The sequence below is a fragment of the Erithacus rubecula genome (genome assembly GCF_903797595.1).
Source record: "Erithacus rubecula genome assembly, chromosome: 1".
NCBI lineage: Eukaryota > Metazoa > Chordata > Aves > Passeriformes > Muscicapidae > Erithacus > Erithacus rubecula.
Window position 1 is genome coordinate 76,422,325 of NC_136658.1, and position 19,788 is coordinate 76,442,112.

General features: G+C 42.2%; 1 protein-coding gene across 5 annotated transcripts in view; it reads right to left on the reverse strand.

The window, feature by feature from the left end:
• Nucleotides 1-16,817: 16,817 nt before the first annotated feature.
• Nucleotides 16,818-19,788, reverse strand: part of WASF3 (WASP family member 3) — a 64,471-nt gene continuing 61,500 nt past the window's right edge. For all 5 annotated transcript variants that reach the window (XM_079317287.1, XM_079317286.1, XM_079317284.1 and 2 more), the window contains one exon: nt 16,818-19,366. In XM_079317287.1, the coding sequence (XP_079173413.1) occupies nt 19,209-19,366 (158 nt within the window). In that variant the 3' untranslated portion in view covers nt 16,818-19,208. The remainder of the gene's footprint in view (nt 19,367-19,788) is intronic.

Here is a 19,788-nt window from a genome sequence, read left to right on the forward strand (position 1 = left end):
TGATAAAAGGACTTCCCCAAGCACAGGGTCCCTTTGTGTCAAAATATCAGTGGATTCCATATTTAACATCAGACACAGCTGCATTGCAGCCGTAGGTGAAGTTTCCCCTGTGAATAGCTTGCATGATATTTGTCCAAGTTTAGGACAAATTTGGGGAAAAAAGAGCTCCAAAGGGCCCCCCCCCCCCCCCTTTTCTTTTTTACAATTCCTTCCTTAAATGAGCTCAGAAAGAATTGTTCTTGTGGTGAAAATGGAAAAAACTTTTTATTAACAAAAATACAAAAGAAACACTCCCCCAACCCAAACCCAGATGAGACGAACCCAGCCGGTCCTCGCCGGGGAGAGCGGCAGAGCCTCCCAAGCCGACCTCCAGCAGCGGCCCCCGAAGTCCAGATCCTTGTCCTCCGGAGTCGGTGCAAATCCCTGGAGCAGGGAGAAGGGAGAGAGGGGGAGGGGCAGCCGGGAGCAGGCCCAAAGCAAGCCCAAGACAAGCTAAAGCGAGCCCAAGACAAGCAAAAGCAAACCCAAGACAAGCCAACACGGGGGCACAGACAAAACAGCTGGGGGAAAAGGGAAAAAACGGCCAAAGAAGCCAGGGGAGGGGGTCACAGCTGAGCAGACGGCAGAGAGCAAGACACAGCCCACAACCGAAGCGCAGCAAGAGAGGGAGCCGGAAAACACCAGCCTAGATAAAACCATCCGAGGGAGGGACCGGCAGCTGCACGGGGGAAGCAAGGAGAGGAGCCAGTCCAAACATCAGCCCATAACAATATTATATCACTGTGGAGAGAGCTTCCTGATGGAAAGCTGTTCAGAGACAAAAGGCAGCAGGGCTCCAGCCCCCATAGTGGAAATCAGCAGCAAAAATCCTGAGCTAAGTACCTGTAAAGATGTCAGTGGTTGTGGAAAAGTGGAGCCATGTATAGAGTAATTCAGACCTTTTATGATAAAGTAGCAATATTGTTTTGAAAGATACAGAAGGCTCAACCAACACCCATAAAGTGCTTCCAACAGATGGCAACTTGAGCACAAAGGGGTCATATCAAGCATGTGGCAAACACATATATGCTGCTCTTCCTTCTTGCTTCCCTAAGTGTTTGCTGTGAGAATGTGGCAGATAAGACTAGTGCTCTGTCACTGTGCAGTTGTGAGATTAATGTCTGAAAGAAATTATTACAGTGAATTTAACATTTACATAAATGTTCTGAAAAATTTCCACTCCTGAACTAGGCTACATCACATTACATCACCTGTATGCCTCCCTCTCAGTAGCTTTTATCATCTGGAAGACTGCACCACCACATAGCAGTTGTAAAGCTTAGCATAATACTGCCTTGTTTCAGGCTTAGAGTGTAAACCAGGCTGGTATCAGCCTTCTACTGATGCAGAAACAAATAGCAGTGTAAAAAAAGAGATGGGAATTTGAAAGGCCTCCAGTAATGGGGCAGGGTGGAGATGGGGATACTTCATAGATGCTGTAGAGCTCTGGGCACTGTGCATGCTGCAGACATGTCTCCAGTCTGAGCCAGGAAGACCCAAGGGGAGAGACAACAACTGAGAGTTTTTGGGCAGTGCATCAGGTTAAAACCTATGAGCTTAAGGTTTATTTGGCCCATTACTAAAAGCCTCACTTCCAAGAAGGTTTTACCAGATGCTTTTTTTTCCTGGTGAAGCTGGAGCCCAAGAGGTATTTTGCAACCAGCATCCATTGGTTCAACCGCAGCAGAGGTACAATTTCCTGCAGAAGGGTCACAGGCCATTTGCAGCTTTCTGTGTCAAAAGCAATCCTCAAAATTCTCATCTAAAAACCACCTGGCAGCAGTTGTCAAGCCCTGTAATTGCCCCTGTGTTGTAGGAGCTGACTGTGAGAACCAGAACTCGAAACAAAATCCTGCCCAGGAGAGATTCCAGGTTTGTTACTGATGGTAAAAGCAGAGCAAATGTGTAAGTGGAAGAGCAGGATGTTGCTTCTGAGAGCACAGCATCACGACTGGGATACAGTGTTCCAGAAATAAGTGGGGTAATGAGCTGGTTCCTGTGTTACATGAGAGCTCATCTTATCTGTGGTGAGCATTGTAAAAGAATTTGGGAAGCAATGTGGAAACCTTTTGATAGCTCTGCTTTTTGCCTGCTTCAGCATAAGGAGAAGAAAGGTCTGGGTAGCTGGTGAGGTATGGAGATGGTATTTGAGATCACTGAGGGACAGAAAAAGCTTGGAAGCCAGCAGGGCAGCTGAGAGGGACTCACCTGGGACCAGTCTGGAGTAAAGGGTTTTTATGTTGATTCCTGAGTTTTTATATAAAATCAAATTTAGCAGATGAAATTATTAGAGAGGAACTGATGGGAAACTCTGACATTTATGTAAAACATACAGACATCTGTTCCTTTAACCTACAAAGGCTTCATAATACCTAAGTTGTCATCAAGATAACAGAGGTCAGACTGCTGAACAATCTTGTGCTGCATTTGGATGTTCAGGGATTTGTTTTATAAACACACATCCCTACAGGTAGTACAAGTCAGAGGTTGCACAACAGCCTGTGAGGAGAACCTGGGGGAGCTTGGGACGTTCAGCCTGGAGAGGATCTGGCTTCACAAGGATCCAACAAAGCTCGTGGGGGTTATCAAGAAACAGATCCAGGATCTTCATGTGGTGCATGCTGAGAGCCTACAGGCCCCAGTGAAACAGGGAGGAGGAGGATGTAAGAAAAAACTATTTCCCTATCAGGACAGCCAGACAGAGGGACAGGCTGGCCAGAGAAGCTGTGCAATCTCTCCTGAAAGTTTTCAAGACTCAGCTGGATAAAACTTTGGGCAGCCTGGTCTGACCCTTCTTTGAGACCGAGATTTGACCAAACACCTCCTGAGGTCCCTGCAAACCTGAACTATGCAGTGGTTCTCAGGGACAGTGAGACACCTGTGGGTGTCCATACCATGATCTGGAAGGCTTAGAGCTTGATAGAGCATTATCATAGAATTATAGAATGTAAAGGGTTGGAATAGACCTTAAAGATGATGCAGTCCCAATGCCCCTCACACCTCCCCACTCAGTCGGGTTGCTCAATGCCTTATTCAGCCTTGCCTTGAACACTGCCAGGGTTGGAGCATTCACAGCTTCTCTGGGCAGCCTCTTCCAGTGTCTCACCACCCTGAAAAATTCCTCTCTAATATCTAACCTAAATTTTCCATCCTTCAATTTATACCTATTACTCCTTGTCTTATTTTTAGTTCATAACAAGGAGGTAGATAAACATCAAGCCTTGGAAGATACTCTCCAGGAAATGAGGGATCCCCATCTCCTGACATGTAGATAGCTGCTGGAATTATTTCAGCCAAGCACAAACTACTGGATTTAGTAGGAGAAAAAAATGACTGACAAATTTAAAAGAGCCTATAAAATACTGGTGGTCTGGCTTAAAGATCTAGTGGACATTTCTGTTAAACAATAGGAATCATTGACTGTGGTCACAGCAGAGATATTGACAAAAGCTTCTACAAGTCACATATTGGATTTTCCTCCTATACCTCTTGGTATCAACTGCCTTGAACAGAAACAACTTTGGTGCCTACTAAAGGGGAAGGGCAGAGAAGGAATGGGCCCCCAGCCATTGGTTTTTTTTTCACTTTTTACACTATGCCCTTCGTAATTTTAAGGATTTCCCCCATTATTCATAACATTGGGTGCTCCTAGAAAGTAACACATTTTAAAATTTCAGATCTTGGAAGAAGATCTGCCTTGGGGCATGAGCATCAGAAATAAAATTAATTAAAATCATACCAAGGTCTTCTTGGCCCACAGTGGGTTTGTGTCATATCAGAGGCAGTATTTAAAAGAGAAAGTTAATACTTGTATGTCAGTCTACTCAACATATAAACAGCAGAAAGATCAGAGTCACAGCACGAGGCAGCATTGACATTTGGTTTTTGAGTGGGAAAAATTTCCTAATACCAGTTAAAATATGTTCTTTGTCAAACCAAACAGCTCACAGTCACTCAACCCCAGCTTAAGTTGTAGGCAGATTTCAAGTCTGCAGGGCTATGTCTGGAAAAGTTAAGCAGAATCTTGTGTCTGCAGGGTACCTGGCACAACATAGGTACCAGGAAAAACTTATAATCATAGATAACCTGTGTTTAATACAGATTTTAAAATATGACTATCAATCACAATTATGAGTTCACCATGGTTTATTTATCTATTTTAAATAATTTGAGGGTATCAGTCTAGTTGGTGGTGACTGAGTCATTATTCCTTTGATGTTTGACTCTTATTCACAGACTGAAAAAGAACCAAGAGCATAAAAGTAATTTAAAGATGTCCTGTCCTCCACAGGACTGAGGTACAGGGAAAAGCTTGCCCAGTTTCTGGATGCAGTGAGCCTTATGGTCACCAGGACTACCAATGCTGAAGTCACAGGGAGAAAAAAAGGGAGGAAAAAAATTCCTGCTTCTGCCAGCATTACTAATCAAGTACTAATGGTTATGATATGAACATTTTCTATGGCAGCTGGTTCTTTGCTAAGCTAATATATTTCCCTTAATACTATTTTCCATATGATTATGTCTAGCATTATCTCTCTAGATACAATACAGTTTTGCTGATATAACAAAATAAAATGCTATACATCCACCGTTTACAGAAATTTCTGCTCCCTGCTCTGTCCTTACAATTGACCAAACCACCTGAGTAAGTGAAGTAATAGCTTATTTGTCAGTGTCCCAGCCACTTGTAAAAACCCCTTGCTAGGAATCCTGGTCAAACTGCTTTTAGGCTATTGTCCTGTTGGAAAGGCTCATTGAAAGTCTTGAATGTGCAACAGGAATTTATTCCTTATATTGCATGCATGTTTAAGAGATGTTCACACTCAAAAAATATCTGATGGCAGTCTCCATATCAGCCATCTGCACCAATTACAGTGGGCCCACCACCATCCTGCCCAGCCAAAACCTGAAACAGAGCAGAAGGTGCCCTACAAATCCTCAGCCACTCAACCTTGGAGGGTGTGATGCTGCCAGGGAGTCATCACTTAGCCTGGGGTTAAGGAGGAGGGGGGAAGCCTTGTCTTCAGGAGAATGTGGGTTATATTGTGCCAGGTTTCACCTTAAAAGAAAAACATTATTTCCTAACTTTTAATGTAAGGAGAAAAAAGCATACTCACACAGAACAGGGTAAAAAGAAATTTTCCTCCTTGCCATTGAAACCTGGGCTCTACTGACCACCAAAGACCACCAAACCTCTTTGCTTTGCGTAGGAGGGAGGTTCTCAAGAAAGTGTAGAAAGTGAGGGTTGGGGGACACATGCTCACATCATTCCCTGAACACTTGGGGAAATGAAAATGTGTGGAGAATCCCTTCCACATGGAGTGAACAGAGAAATCATGAAGCTCCAGATGTACCAAAAATAATAGTATCACACACACACACACATTTACACCCATGCATAAGGTAAAGCCTGCCCATCACCACTCTGCTCCCTGATGGAAGGAGCAGCTGAGAAGAGTTCCTGGGAGAATCTGCTTGGTTGACATTGGTGTTTTCCCAAGTGGGATCTGAGCAACAAAAAGTAGCACTTACACAGCCCAGCAGAGCAGGGTACCTGCCACCTACCTCGGCTACAGCCCAAAATTGTTTGTGAGCCCTGCTAAGCAGCTGATGAGGTGCACCAGAGCACATTTTCACTTGAAAGACAAAGAAACTGAAATAAACCAAGGAAAAAATTTTGTCTGTATGAGTGCAACTCCCAGGACAGCAGGGCTTTCCCTCAGCTCTACATAACCAATAAAAAGGAATTACAGAAACCACATTACTAAAATTATCTTGGGCCCATGCATATTCCTGCAAGCATTAGGAACAGATTAAAGCCAGAGCAGCTAGTAACAGTGCTATCTCATCCAAAAGATTTGCCTGCCAATGAGAGACTGCTTGTGTAACGCTCTCCCAAGGAGAAGCCAAGCACCAGGAGCTGAAGGATCCCAAAGCTGCTGCGAGGCAGCCCTGGTGTGAGCAGCAGAGCAGAGGTGCCCTGACTGAAGCTCAGGGGGACATGCAGGACAAGCTGCAGTGCCACCTCCCTTTTTGTCCTTTTTTTTACCCTGCCCCATTCTAGTTGGTATTCTCTTCTCCCTTTCTGCTTCCTCTCTGCCTCCTGCCAAAGTAGTTCAGGAATTAGCAGGGGATGCTCTTTGGCCTCCTTGTCATTACATTTAATTAGAAGACATCCTCATTTACTTTGCTTTTGCTCTCCTACCTGGCAGAGTAATTTGCATTTCACAGGCCATTCCTGAGTCTTGTTCTTCCTCTGCCTGAAGTGAGCAGCACAGAAGGTCACACTGAGTGGCTTAGCAGCAGCAGCTGTGGCACAGCCAGAGTCGACAGCTGAAAGAACACCTGGAAAGTCTACAGGACTGGTTAAAAATTAATGAAAAGGGGGAAATGCTGAACATGCAGTATGCCTGGGCTGTCTAAGGTCAGTGCAGACACAGAGAGCATCACAACTAGCTGGCACACTGAGAGCAAATCAAGCCCTAAGCACATCTCCAACACAGAGTGATAAGAAATTCATAGGAGTTGTATGATCTGCCCCCTTTGCGTGTGCCTGGGATATCTTGACAGCAAATACAGTTCTGGAATTCTCATCTCCTCTTCAAATGGCAACACAGTGAAGCAGCAGTTCCTTCTCCAGGTCCCTTTGTGGTCAAGCTGTGCCAGTGTTGCTACCAAGAGCAGTAACTCACACCAGATCCAGTGCTGAGTCACATTTTGGGTTTCACTGCATAATTTGCACCAGCAATATCATAACAAACCATCTGCTTTCAGAGACCAGACATCTTTGCAACACCATGCCCTATACCATATTGACAATACAGTCATGTGTGCCCAGGTGAAGACAAATCCAAACACTTCCATAGTGTATAAAATAAATCTGATCTTTCAGGAACAGTCACATTCTCAGTGGATGCTGAGTGCTAAGAGCTTTTCAGATCTCTGATATAACAGTACAGATTGCATTGAACCATTTCAGATTGCTCTTGACTTTGCTTTTGTCCATGCCTATCCTTAAGTCATACTTCCATGGCTGAAACTTCCAATCTTCAACACTTACCAGTGGAATTTGAAACTTTTGATGTGCATAAGCTTTTCCTCAGGTCCACTGCTAAACTGACCTGGAATTATTAAAAATACTAGTCGGGCAGGAAAAATATGTATGTTACTACATCAAATCCTAAAAGAGATTAACTGCTGAGGAGGCAATCTAGGAACAGAACGATGAAAAGAATCCTGTCTGCTCTATTTCTTGCCACCTGTTCACATGAGGCTTTTTTAGTCTGGTTCACTTAAAGAAACAGCAGTCATCTGGCAGAGCTGAAATGCAAACACAAATCAAAATGCCAGCCATGGAATTTGTTTTGGCTAGAGTTGTACAGAGATAGGAAAATATGATAATTGTACAATTCACAAACTCTAGGCATTTCAATAGAATTACCTATAAGCCAAGTTAATTACCTTGAAAGAAAGAATTCAGAATTTGCTCTCTTTCCTAGAAAACATTAATAAAAACATCAATATGTTTAATAAAATTTGCAGTATCTAAAGTTTTCTTCCATAGTTTTTTTTGTTTTGTTTTTTTTTGTTTTGTTTTTGGTTTTTTTTTTGCCTAGATAGGGCACAGCCAAAGAAATCAAATTATTTCCTTATGACAGCATGGGAAATAAGGAATGCTTTAAGTGCTGCAGTAGAGGTGCAGTTTACAGAAAAAAAAAAAGTCTGTCAGTATGTGGTTTTGCTGTACATGGAAAAGCAGCTGCATTACAGAAGATTATTAATCAAATAGGCTCAGCACTTTAATTTCTAACCCCCAAGAAATTCTGAGAAAACCTTAGTCTAAAGAAGTCACAGTTTTGAGGAAATTATTTGGAAGTCATTATGTGTTCTCTGAAAAAATGTCATTTTTCAAGCTATTAAAACAGCCCATCCAAAAAGCCACCTATTTTCCTCCCACTCCCACAATTTTGTCATCCTCCTCCTCCTACTTGCACCTGCTGGTTCTCCTTGCACCTTTGTAAGCACAGAAAATTTAAGACAGACCTAACTTGGTTGTGCAAAACTAGTTAAAACCAGAGGAGAAGAGGTGGTGTAAAGAACCTGAATAAAGTTAATCTTGGATTAATGGCTGTATTCATCATATAGAAGAAGAGAGAGAATTTGTAGGGCGGGGCAAGGGGGTGAAAGAAAAATAGCACAACTTGGAGAAGGTGCAGAGAAACAGTGTCAATACTCCAGTACATCATGTTCACTGTGTTCTGCTACTGTGAATCATTGTACAAGGTTTTATGTACCAACCATGGACATTCAGTCAGTTTTAATTGTATTTCCTGTTGTGACATGCCTTTGGAAAGAGGCATTGTTCTGACTGAAATGTTTTCTTTCACTCACTTTTCCCATCTATTCAGAGTCAAAGCAAATTATAAAAAAATAAAGCCTTCAGAATGGCTGAAGCAGATTGCTGTATGGCTCCAGCACTCAAAGGAAAGAACAAAAACATTGAGTGACAGCAATGTCTTTCCAAGACCCACCAGAGAACTGGGAATCACAGCATCGCTGCTTGTAGGAATGCACTGTTAACGGGTTCTTTGCAGAGAAGGCTGGGTTTAATCTGACTCCACTCTCTGCTTGGTGTCAGTACAGAGTTAAATTGTGTGCAGCTTGGTCCATAGCAAATCTCTCTGCTCATGGGTGGGCTTTGAATCAGGAAAAAGTCAAGGTTCCTGTTCAGATAATGTGGCTGCCCACCAACTACCCCTCCAATTCAGATCAGATTGCAGGGACCACCTTTTCTTTCTGTGTTTATACACCACCTGCATAGCAAGTTTTTGGCCATAACCTCAAACAGTAATAAAATGACAAAGCCTGCAACACATTTCTCATTCTGAAAGAACAAAAGCCCCATCTGGAAACTGCAGATATATCAAATTTATGAAGAGAGGATAAAATGATCCTTTTTATGCTATTAGTACTATTGACTTGTAATCTCTTGACGCAGTTTAGATATTATGGAATTTCAGACTTAATATTCTACCCAGAAGATGATATAAAAGCTATTATTGATTTCCACTCCCCATAAGCAGACTTCATTTCTATGTAAATTAAAGATTGTATAATATATTCCACAATATAGATTAGTTGCCATTCAAGCGTTGATCTATTCTCATGCCAACAGACAAGTTCCAGGCAATAACACACTCAGGGAAATCTGATTAGGCCTTTGCCCATTGACACTCACATTTACAGGCACATCATCAAACACCATAAGGAAAATTTGGGATGTATTTCTTGTGAGAACAGTGGTGTACACAGCAGCACTACACAAAGCATCACTCGCCATTATTGTCCCAAGGGATTAATTACCCTCTTTCTATTCACCTGAGGAGGACAAGGGAAAACAGACCAACTGAATGTGGGAAAACTTAAGTCTGCCAAAACCCCATTCTGACCCTCTGGTCTGTTTCTAAAAGGCAGCCACAAACCTCTCACCTCCTTGAAAAACAGCATTACCAAAACCAACAAGGCCCTCAGATTATTTCTCATTAGGCTGCTGATAGGCTTTAGAAAACCTCACTGTGTGGTGCAATTCAAAGCACATCATCCAAGCAAGGCTAGAGAAGAACCATCAAGGTTTTCGAGTTTTGTGTTAGGCTCAGCTCTAGCCATTGGAAGTCTGATGATGAAACTTGCTGTGCAACTGACATTTCTTTAGTGATTTTTATTACTGTGTCACTCAGAAGGTGAACAGCACATCCACTTCTAGTCATACCCGTCTTTCCTGTAAAAAGAGAGACTCAAGATTTTTAACTCAAGCACTGCATTTACAGCAATACAGTTATTAAGCATTGATGGGCAGCATCTGTAGAGCTCAAGCACAAAACTGAAAATAATGGGCACAAAGTGACGCACACAAGGTTCCCTCTGAACATCAGGAAATGCTCTTTGGCTGTGACCCTGACTGGGCACTGGCACAGGCTACCCAGAGATGCTGTGGAGTCTCACTCTTTGGGGACAATTAAAAGCCATCTGGACATGGTCCTGAGCAAACAGCTCTAGGTCATCCTGCTTGAGCAGGGGACTGGAACACATGACCTCCAGAGACTCCTTCTCTTTCAAGCCCCCTGTGATTCTGGGAATGAAAAGTTTAAAACATCCAACATTAAGCTGCTGCAATTCACATCCCTTTCCCAACTTCCTTGGAGGTCTCCTCTTCATTTGTGCAAAGTCACATCACCTCACAACCAGGGCAGGCTCAGGGGACTTGTAAGGACATTTACAGGTGGGAGCTCAGCCAAGGTGCAGTAAGTTCCTCAGCTGTCAGACCTTGTCACTCCAGTGCTTTTAGCTTCATGGCAGTTTTACATTTCAGAGCACTTTGTTCCAAGTTTGTCAAAGACTGAGACTCTGAGCCTGCAGCAGTCAGCAGAGTTGCACGTGCACTGAGATGTTTCTTTACATCCACTTTTACCACACTATCACTCAATACCTGAGAGAGGAATGTCTCTCTCTCTCTCGAACTTCTTCATTTCCTCTCTGTCCTCATACAGGGAAATTTAAATTAGAACAAGCTCTTAGGATTGCCCCGTTTGTCCACTGGAGGTCAGTCTCTTGCTACAGAAAGTCTGTCCCTATCACCTGGCGGGTCAGCAGAGGACAGAAATCTTACAGCAACACCTCCTTTTGCTGTCACAGGATTTTAAGGCTTTGGGTGCAAGGAGAGGACAGAAGCCTAGTGCAGTCCATAATGGAAGGTTGCTCCTGGCATGTCCTTTCCCAGTCATTGTGAAACAAAGAATTGTAGGAAGCTTAAATGTAGTGTTTTCCCAGCTATTAAGTAGGTTTGATCCAAAAGCTGCAAGTGCCCTTCTGCAGCTCTCCTGTCACCACTCAGCGTTGCAGGAGCCAAGTGCCAGACTCCTCTCTTGGGTAAAAAAGCATCTCGCTGGGCAAGGAATTAGTAACTGAAGAAAGAGCATTTTGAAACATTTTCACGCTTTCTGCATTATCTGGCTTTGTATGTAAATCAAATAATAAAGTGTAATTGCCAGCCAACAGATTTTTACTCTGCAGTTAATCCTGCTTGGCTCGTGTGCAGGATGAGCTCCAGAGAAGGCGGCTGTTGCGGCTGCTGCTCGGGCTGCGTAGGAGAGGTGCTGCACCACGCCGCTTTCAGCAACACCCGCTCATTAGCGAGGCTGCCTCAGCTACTGCCAGCACTTCGCCAGACACTCTGCACAAAGATGCGGGTGTTTGCCTCTCCCAGGCTGAGCCACAGATGCTCTTGAAGGATGGCAGGCAGCGTGGCGAGGAAGGGCGAACAGCCCGAGAACGGGCTGTTGGCAGTCACACACTGAGCCCCGGCATGGAGCCCACGCAGTGCTTTAGTCTGGAGCAGAAGCAGACCTGCTCGCTCCATCTCTCCATGCCGTAATTCCCACCACGGAGCAGCACGTGAATTCGTGCTCTCACACAGCTCCAGGCATTTAGCTCGCACGAAGCCCAGCACCTGCCGTGCCCTGGTCTGCAGGCTGGCTCCTTCGAGCGCCACTTCTGAGTCACCTGGACATGATCTCACCGGCCAGCTGACATCAGGGCTGTGTAGGCTGCAGTTTCAGCCACTAAGACTGATGAGATGAGACAGTCCCTGTGCTGTGGATCTCAAGACCTGGAACTTCCAAGTTCTACTTTATTTTCTTTAACTGCAGTGCTAAGAAACTAATGGTGCCTTCTGTATCTTCAGTTCTATCCTGCCAAGATCACCGATGTTCTCAGAGGAAAATTTTACCCATTACCTCTCCATTCCATTCCATATATGCTTCCTGAGGCAACAAATTTTTCTGCATCCTTTCTACAGCACTGATATCCTAGTTAGCATTCAAGCAGTTGGGTGAGAATGAATAGTTGTAGCCCAAACCCAGAGAGAATCAATACCTGCAGCAGGCTGGTAATTGGAGCAATTGTGCAAAGCTCACATCTGGAAGCCTTAAAACAGAGCAGCCCTTTGGAGGTGTGCTTTATCCATACACTCTTTTTATATATCCTACCACCCTGAATATAGTATGTTTTGCTTTCTGAGCAGAACACAGTACCAGTTCCCTAGACTCCTTCAGCAATTTTTGTATTCATGAATTTTAAAAGAGACCTATTTACTATTTAAAATGTCAGCTTAAGTCTATTTATCCTAATCAGGTATCGAGGCCAGCAGTGCCGCCAGTGCCATTTGTACCCTCATGTCTCATCTGATCAGTGAAGGAAATAAAAGTTGAAGCAGGCAGATGGCTGAATAAAAGAGAAAGGTCATTGCATATTGCAGCTGATAAGGTGAAGATAATAAAATAGGGAAGGTGATCTTCAGAGAAAAGGTTAAAATGTAGCCCCACCATTTGGAGGCTGCTTTATGAAAATAAATACAAAGAGAAGTATCATCAATTTTACTGAAGCGCTTTCTCCTATTGTTTAGAACAAGAAAAACAAAAATCCAGACATTTTTCTTTCCCTCTGTCATAAAAAAAAAAATCTTTATTTTCTACACTTTTGTGCTGTTATTTCTCCATGTAAGTGAAGCATCCATGCTTAAATGCTTTTACTTGGCTAAAACAGTAAATAAGCAGCAACGTTACAGACAACTCCCATATCTCTTCTCAAATAATTCTAGCTGCTGGAAGCTGTCTCACCGTTTGGTTGGTGTATTTTAACTGGGTTTGAAAATCCCTAAAGTAAGGATTTATTATCTCCTTCAGCTAAGTATGAAGTAAATCTATCAAGCTATATAAATTATTCACATAAATTCTAGAAACATAGCAAATAAGATAGGACAGGAGGGGCACCACAGGAGGGGGATGGAGCATCCTTTACTTAAAAGCCTCTGGTAGACCTAAATTCAGTTTTCTAAGCAGACCATGTCAACTTATAGAATAAAGATGGCTCTTAAAAATTTTTTAAAAGCATAGGTTGTCATGATAGTCAATGGGGGTTTTGAAGAGAGTACAGGGAACTATCAAAAATTGAATCTTTTTTAGGTAAGCACTTGGCTGACGGCAGTCGGTTGGGTACAAGGCAGCAATCATGCTTATCTTTCTTAAAACATTTGTGAAATGTCACAGTGGTGCTGCTTTGCATCACTTAAGGCAAATCAGTGACTGGTACTGCGAGGAGCAGCAAGCCAGCAGGATCCAGGTATTTTAAGGTAAAGCCCCAAGGAACTGCAGACATTTATAACTAATCAAGATCACATCCAGCACAGCACTGCACACATTATACATCTCAACAGTCTGCACACAGTCAGATGAAATATTCTGATGAACCTATATGAAAGTTCTTCACAGCCAATACAAAAACTTTACCATCTGCTATAAGCAGAACTTCTAAACCTTTGTTACAGCAAAATGTGCCATAAATACAAATTATGTAGAAATTAATTTATGGGGAAACTTTAACAGCCATTCTTGAAAGCACTACTTTGGTTGTCATTCTGAGCACATGAAACAAACAAAAATCCTTCTTCCTGAAAGACAAGTAATGATTACAACATAATGGCATCTATAAACAATGTACCCAGCTGTGTGAAGGCAACCTAAGAAGAGTTTTAGGAAGCATACTAAATTTGGAAGGAAACACAAACAGAACAGACAAACAATTCACTGCAGGCATAACTGAAAACACCCCAAAACCAGACCAGAGAAAACAAATACAAAAAAATATGAGTGTCTCAAGTGAGTCTAAGGTGAGGCCTCACATGGTTGGGATAAGCAGCAGCTTTAGAAAGGCTTAGCTTAGTGATGAAGTGGGACTCTATGATAACCAATCCTACTACCATCATCCTCCTCTATGGAGAGGACAAGCCCTGTGCCCTGAAGCAGCATCCTTTATAACACCCACTGGTACCAGCACACTCAGATCTACCCAAGGGAAAGACATCATGGCCAACCAAGAGGAAGGGAAGGCTGGTAGTGTGCAAAGCATCTACTGAAAACCAGGAGGGTGACAGGAGTGGAGGAGACAGAGGGACAGGCTGCAGGTGACAGCCCATGCTGGGCTGTGGAGTTCAGGAGAGCAAGGGCATTGCCACCATGGCTGGTGACAGCATCCAGCTTGTGAAGGGTGACAGCCAGTGGGCATGGGCCATTCAGAAAGTAGAGAAGGTTACTAGTAAGGGACTATAAAGTTCAGCTCATTAGTGAAATCAAACACTAACAGCAGGATGACTCGGGAAAACTTGGCTGAAAATGCATAGCGCTGGCAGATACCAAGAGAGCACGATATCCAGGAACAGAGGAAAGAGAGGAGTTCTGCCACCCCCCTCAGTGTAGCTGGCTGTTCACAGTTGCTACCCCAGACAGAGGACAGGCTGTCCACTATTAACTGGCACTAGGGTAACTCGGGCAGATTCCCAGACCTCTCCTTCCTCCTCTGTCCTACACTACACTGGCAATGAGTGACTGCTGAGCAGAGCAGCTCTCACATGGTGCAAGAGCACAGAGTGACTGAAATGCCAGTGACTCAGAAAGGCAACACGTTTAAGACAAGCTGCTGAGGCATCTCAAAACAGTTGCCCTCAGCTCTAATCTCCAAATCACTCTGCACATAACCCCTTGACAAGAGAAAAGCACAGAACTCCACCCTGCTCTGGCTAATCAGATAAGAAGTTCTCTATTTATCTGCAGCAGTAAGAATAATCTCCAAGAGACTACTATATTTAGCTAAGAATCTTAGAGGCAGTATGTCTCCTTGCATAGTGAAAAGCCCAGCCCTGTACAAACCTGAGAGTGCTTTCCATCTATGTCACCCACAAATGAGAACACATTTCTCCAGAGAAACCTACAGAGTCTTGAGAGCACATGAAAAGAGATTCTTTGCCTGTCAATAAAGCAAGTTATGAAATTGCTTTTCCCGGTTTTGTACCTAAAGGACTTCCTTTTCTCAGTGTTCTTGTTCTTTCTCTTCTTCTTTTTAATGAAAGATGATCAGTTGGGAACCCACAGTCCCTCTGAAGTCCACACTTCCTTTGAAGTCCAAAGAAACTGGGAAGGGTGTTCAGTGATAAGCTCGTCTCTGTTCTGCAGCAGACATCATGGCCCGAGGTACTCTAGCAGGGATCATAGCTTATTTTCATTCCCTGTATATCACCCTCAATGTTTTAATACCTGAAGGAAGATCTGATTGAATATGATAAAAATCCTTGGACTTGAGTCAATGTATGTATGGACTCATTCTTACCAGGAATGCTTCATACTAAGAAGTAAAAATCCACACCTCCACAGGGCAAGCACTTTTTCCTAAAGCAGACTACAGCAGGCTAAACTTCTGTTTGGTTTTTCAGAAGGGAAAAACATGCAATATCACCTTAAAGAAAATTCACTCTAAAAAAAATATCTCTGGATAAGCTGTTCTAATATTTATTTTACTTCTTGGCTAGGAACTAATATCTCACCTCAAAATTTAATTTGTTCAGCTTCCACTTCCAGCCATAAGATTCTAATGAAGTCTTCATTATTATCAGGTTTACACTCAGTTCAGTTCACAGTGAGATTTTAAACATTTTTAGAAACTACATCTTTGCTGTACCCTTAGGTATGTTGTTTCAAGGGGAAAAGAACACCTCTTCATTATTAAAACAGTGCCCAGCACAGGAGAGAGAACATATCTGAAAAATACATCAAGAACCAATTTCCCAAGGAGACACTTCCCTCCCTCCTCCCAACAGCATCTGCATACTGCAAATGAGCTCATTTTGGAGCTAGTTCTCAACATCAACCCATAACAACCATGCATCTCCTATTAGAATAAAGGTGTTTTTCTTCTCCATTCATCTTGGTAAAGAGAAATCTCAAATACCAAAAATCCAGTTCAGTTTAATTCCATGAAAATTCTTTAAAATTCAAAAGACAATCACAAAAGCTGTAAAAGCAGCATATTGAGCATATCAGCATACTCCTAATTCCAACTGAGCTACAACAAGCAGTTATAAATGCTTTACTAAGAGAACTTTGAACCAAAAGAATTCAAACTTGCATATTCAGTTTCTATGCAGAATTGGTGCCTAAGAATTATGCTATAAACTATTTGAATTAAGCTCAAATCAAGAACTGGGAAATTTGAGAGAAGGAAGAACTGAGTGCCAGAGGGACTGGGGTTTTCAGTTGAACAGAATAAAGATTAATTTATTTTCCCAAGAAACAACCGAGTCCAAGATGCATAAACAAATCTCTTTAATTTACAAATGAGCTACTATATTACACAATTGCTTTATATAAGTTCTTCCCAGTAGGATGAAAAGCCTCTCCTGTCTTTAATCTGATTACAATTAAAAGATTAAATTTAAAGTATTTTTCTAGTAAGCCTACATGGGTTTGTATTTAACAGAATTGTGCTGGGTGTCAATAACCTACAAAGATGACTTCTTATTTAAAAAGTGAGTAAAGAGACTTGCTGATGTAACTTGTGTTTTCTGCCTTGTCCTTTCTGGAAGCAAAGCTGGCATTTAATGCATTTCTCTGGAAAAAAAAAAAATCCCTAAAGCTACCTGTAGGGAAATTCATACCTGCTTAGAACAGCCAGGAACTCAGAGCTTGAATCAAGGCTGCAAAAGAACCAAGTATGGATGTCAGCAGGAGCAACAGTACCTCAAAGGAATCTGGTTTTGTAGACTTCATCCCAGGAACATCATGCCTTGGGAGCAAAGATAGCATTAGAAGCCTTACATTTTCACTTCTGTTACTGGTAAGTCAAAATAAAGATAAACAGCAAAATCTTACTAATCTAAGGAAAGAAACACAGGCTCAAAAGTGAGATTTTATTCATATTTGTTACTTATGCACAACCCGAAGTATGATAAAACTGATAAAAACAGCCTAGAATAGTGTTTACATCACTAAATTCAATTCACATTTCGTCCATAAAATACCAAAAGGAAAATGACAACATTGCAGGTTCAGAAAAACAGGTTGGCTACTATGACTGAAAAATCTACACTATCTTCACTGGTCACAACTGATTGCTTTGTTTAATGCTTATTATTTAAAATAAGCGCAAATTACAAAATTTCAGACACACCCAACTTCTGTGCTCATAAAATATATCTTCTGTCATATCAAATTTCAGTATATTGGAAAGAATTTTCTGCTGAGACATTTCATTTCAGCATGTATCAAAAGAACATCAAGAGTGCTCTTACCACTGTGCTCATCACTGTGCAGTGATGGAACACTGAGGTCCCAGTTGCACCTTCAGCTGCCTGAAGAGAATTATTTTTCAGGCCACTGTGCAAGCACACCATGATGGTAAGGACAAGCCATCTCCCACACATGGTGATGGAAGCCACCATCAGGCTACAGCCTAAATTCTATCCTCCCTGGTGGACACACAGACCTCAGACTCCAGGACACAAAATAAAGCACACTTCAGCTCTGCATGTTAAGGCAAAAAAATAAACCCAGCTCCAATTAGGATGGAGATCAGTGAGTACCTTCAGCTGCCCCTGATTACCAAGAGCTGTGGTTGCTCAACACTATGTAGGAGATTGGTCATACTTTGTGTGATGAATTTTGACACCAGCCCTCAGGCAGCATGTCATCCCTCTACCATAAAGGAGCCACCACAGATTGAAAAATCATATGCAGATTAAACAGCAACGCAGTAGCCAACAGTTTGCATGCAAACATCGTGTTAGACTGTTACATTCTCAGGACTAAAACTGTTAATGGTGTAAACACAGGTTAGATAATCACCTTCCACTTCTCTTTTTATTGTACATACTTCTTTTAGTAACAGACAGGGGGAGCCTCACAGAACAAATGAGGTTTACCAAATGGAATTACACAGACTTCTGTTACAAGGACTGTAACTGTAATCTGGTAAGGAAATAACTCTTCCCCTGCTATGAATAAAATTGAAAAGCCTCATTAGGCAAAGCAGCAGCCTGACTCTTGGTCCAGAAAAGAAAAACAAAACAAAACAAACCATTTTAATACTGTACTGCTGATAAAAAAGAGAAGGAAAACAGACAGTCAAACAGACTTCATGGCAGCAACTATGCCTAGGAAAGGACCAAGAAAGTGAGTGTATATATATGGCATAGTACCTCAACAGCCATCAAAACTGCTTAACTGCCTGTGTTTTATCCATGGGATGTACTGGGAAAGAAATACATTCAAAGTAAGAATTCTGAGTCAATGTGCTACATGACTACACATGTATAAATCAACAACATTTATACCTACAGGCAGAAAAACCAAGTTTAATACTTGTGAAATGTATCTAATTGCTAGATCCAGACTGTTCCAATCTTTAGTAATAGCAGCAGCATTTCTGCACTGCAACAGCCACAGGATTTCCATCAGGTCTATCCTACATCCAGCTGATCCTATCATAAGACTGAAAAGCTCCACAGGTATTTTCATTTTCATTTATAAAACAAACATGCATCTGCCACCCAGGAGACCCCCCAACACTCTTCCCAACAAGCAGCTAGCAACTTAGAGCTGGTACTGTTACAGATATATCCTGTCTGCTCACCAAATGTTCTTTTTGGGTCATGTGGATTCATCCTTCAAAGTATACATTTCATCATCTGCTACATTTTTAAGATACAAAGGAAGATAGTATAAAATCAATTCTGTATACATAAAAACTTAAGCCCAGAAATAATTAAAAATAGACTAAGGTGGGCATAGTTAGTACCTAATAAAAAGCTAGGCGTTACATTTATGGAATTCAACATTTCACTCAGCCATACAGTTAGCTGCCCTCAAAGACTAACAACCAGACCAATTCACAAGTATCTAAGTTGCTTACGTACTTAAAATAATAAGATGTGAAGTCAAAAAATATATTTTATCCCTTCAAGAACAGGAAAGTAAAAGAAAATGCTGGTTCTGTAACAGCGCAACAACTGCAGCATATTTTGCACGCAGCACGAGTTGCTACATTTAGTGGCACTTAAGTATTATGCAGTAAATACTGAAAGTAAGACAAGTTTCTGATCTGCATAAGCATAATCACATCATTATTACCAGAGTTGCTAAGCTACAGCATTCTGAATAATACCAACTCAATTTTAGCACTTCCCTTACTAGCCTTAATACATGTCAACGTCCTGCTTTACGTCTTGCTAACAAAGCAATCACTGAAGCCAAGTGTCTGACGCAGCTGCCAGCAGGCTGGGACCACGTTCAATCCGACCAGTCGTTCTCATCGAACTCGGAGTCGTCGTCGGAGTCGCTGTACTCCACGGCAATGCGCCGCGACAGGATGGTGGCCACGTCATTGCCAACGGGCTCGCGCTTCGCCTCCTGCTCACGCTGCTCCTGCACCTTCTTCAGCTGAATTCCTGCAGAGACACCTGCTCTCAGACAAAGCTTTCCAGGCAAGGGATTTCCTATTTGACACTGTTATTGGCGAGTCTGTTGTACTCTCACAAAATACTCAGGAAGAAGGAGGGGAAAAAGAGTATTGGGATAAGAGAACCTCCTTGAGCAAGGAAGAGAGAAAGACAAAAAAGGTAGATGGGAAATAATTCTCAGAGACTGAATGCTTCTGGACTTCTAAAACTGTCAACAATATGTTGAAGCTAAATATTCAAGACTGTACAGGTCATTTTAACCTGAAGATTAAAGTTTTCAAAATCGTATTTGGAAATACTATTAGACCTACAGCTCTATATTGTAAGCAAGGTCAGGAAGAGCTGTGAGTCATTGGTTAAAACCATCAATGGGCTGAAGCCTGGTGTTGGGTAATTCAGTTCTTCTGAAG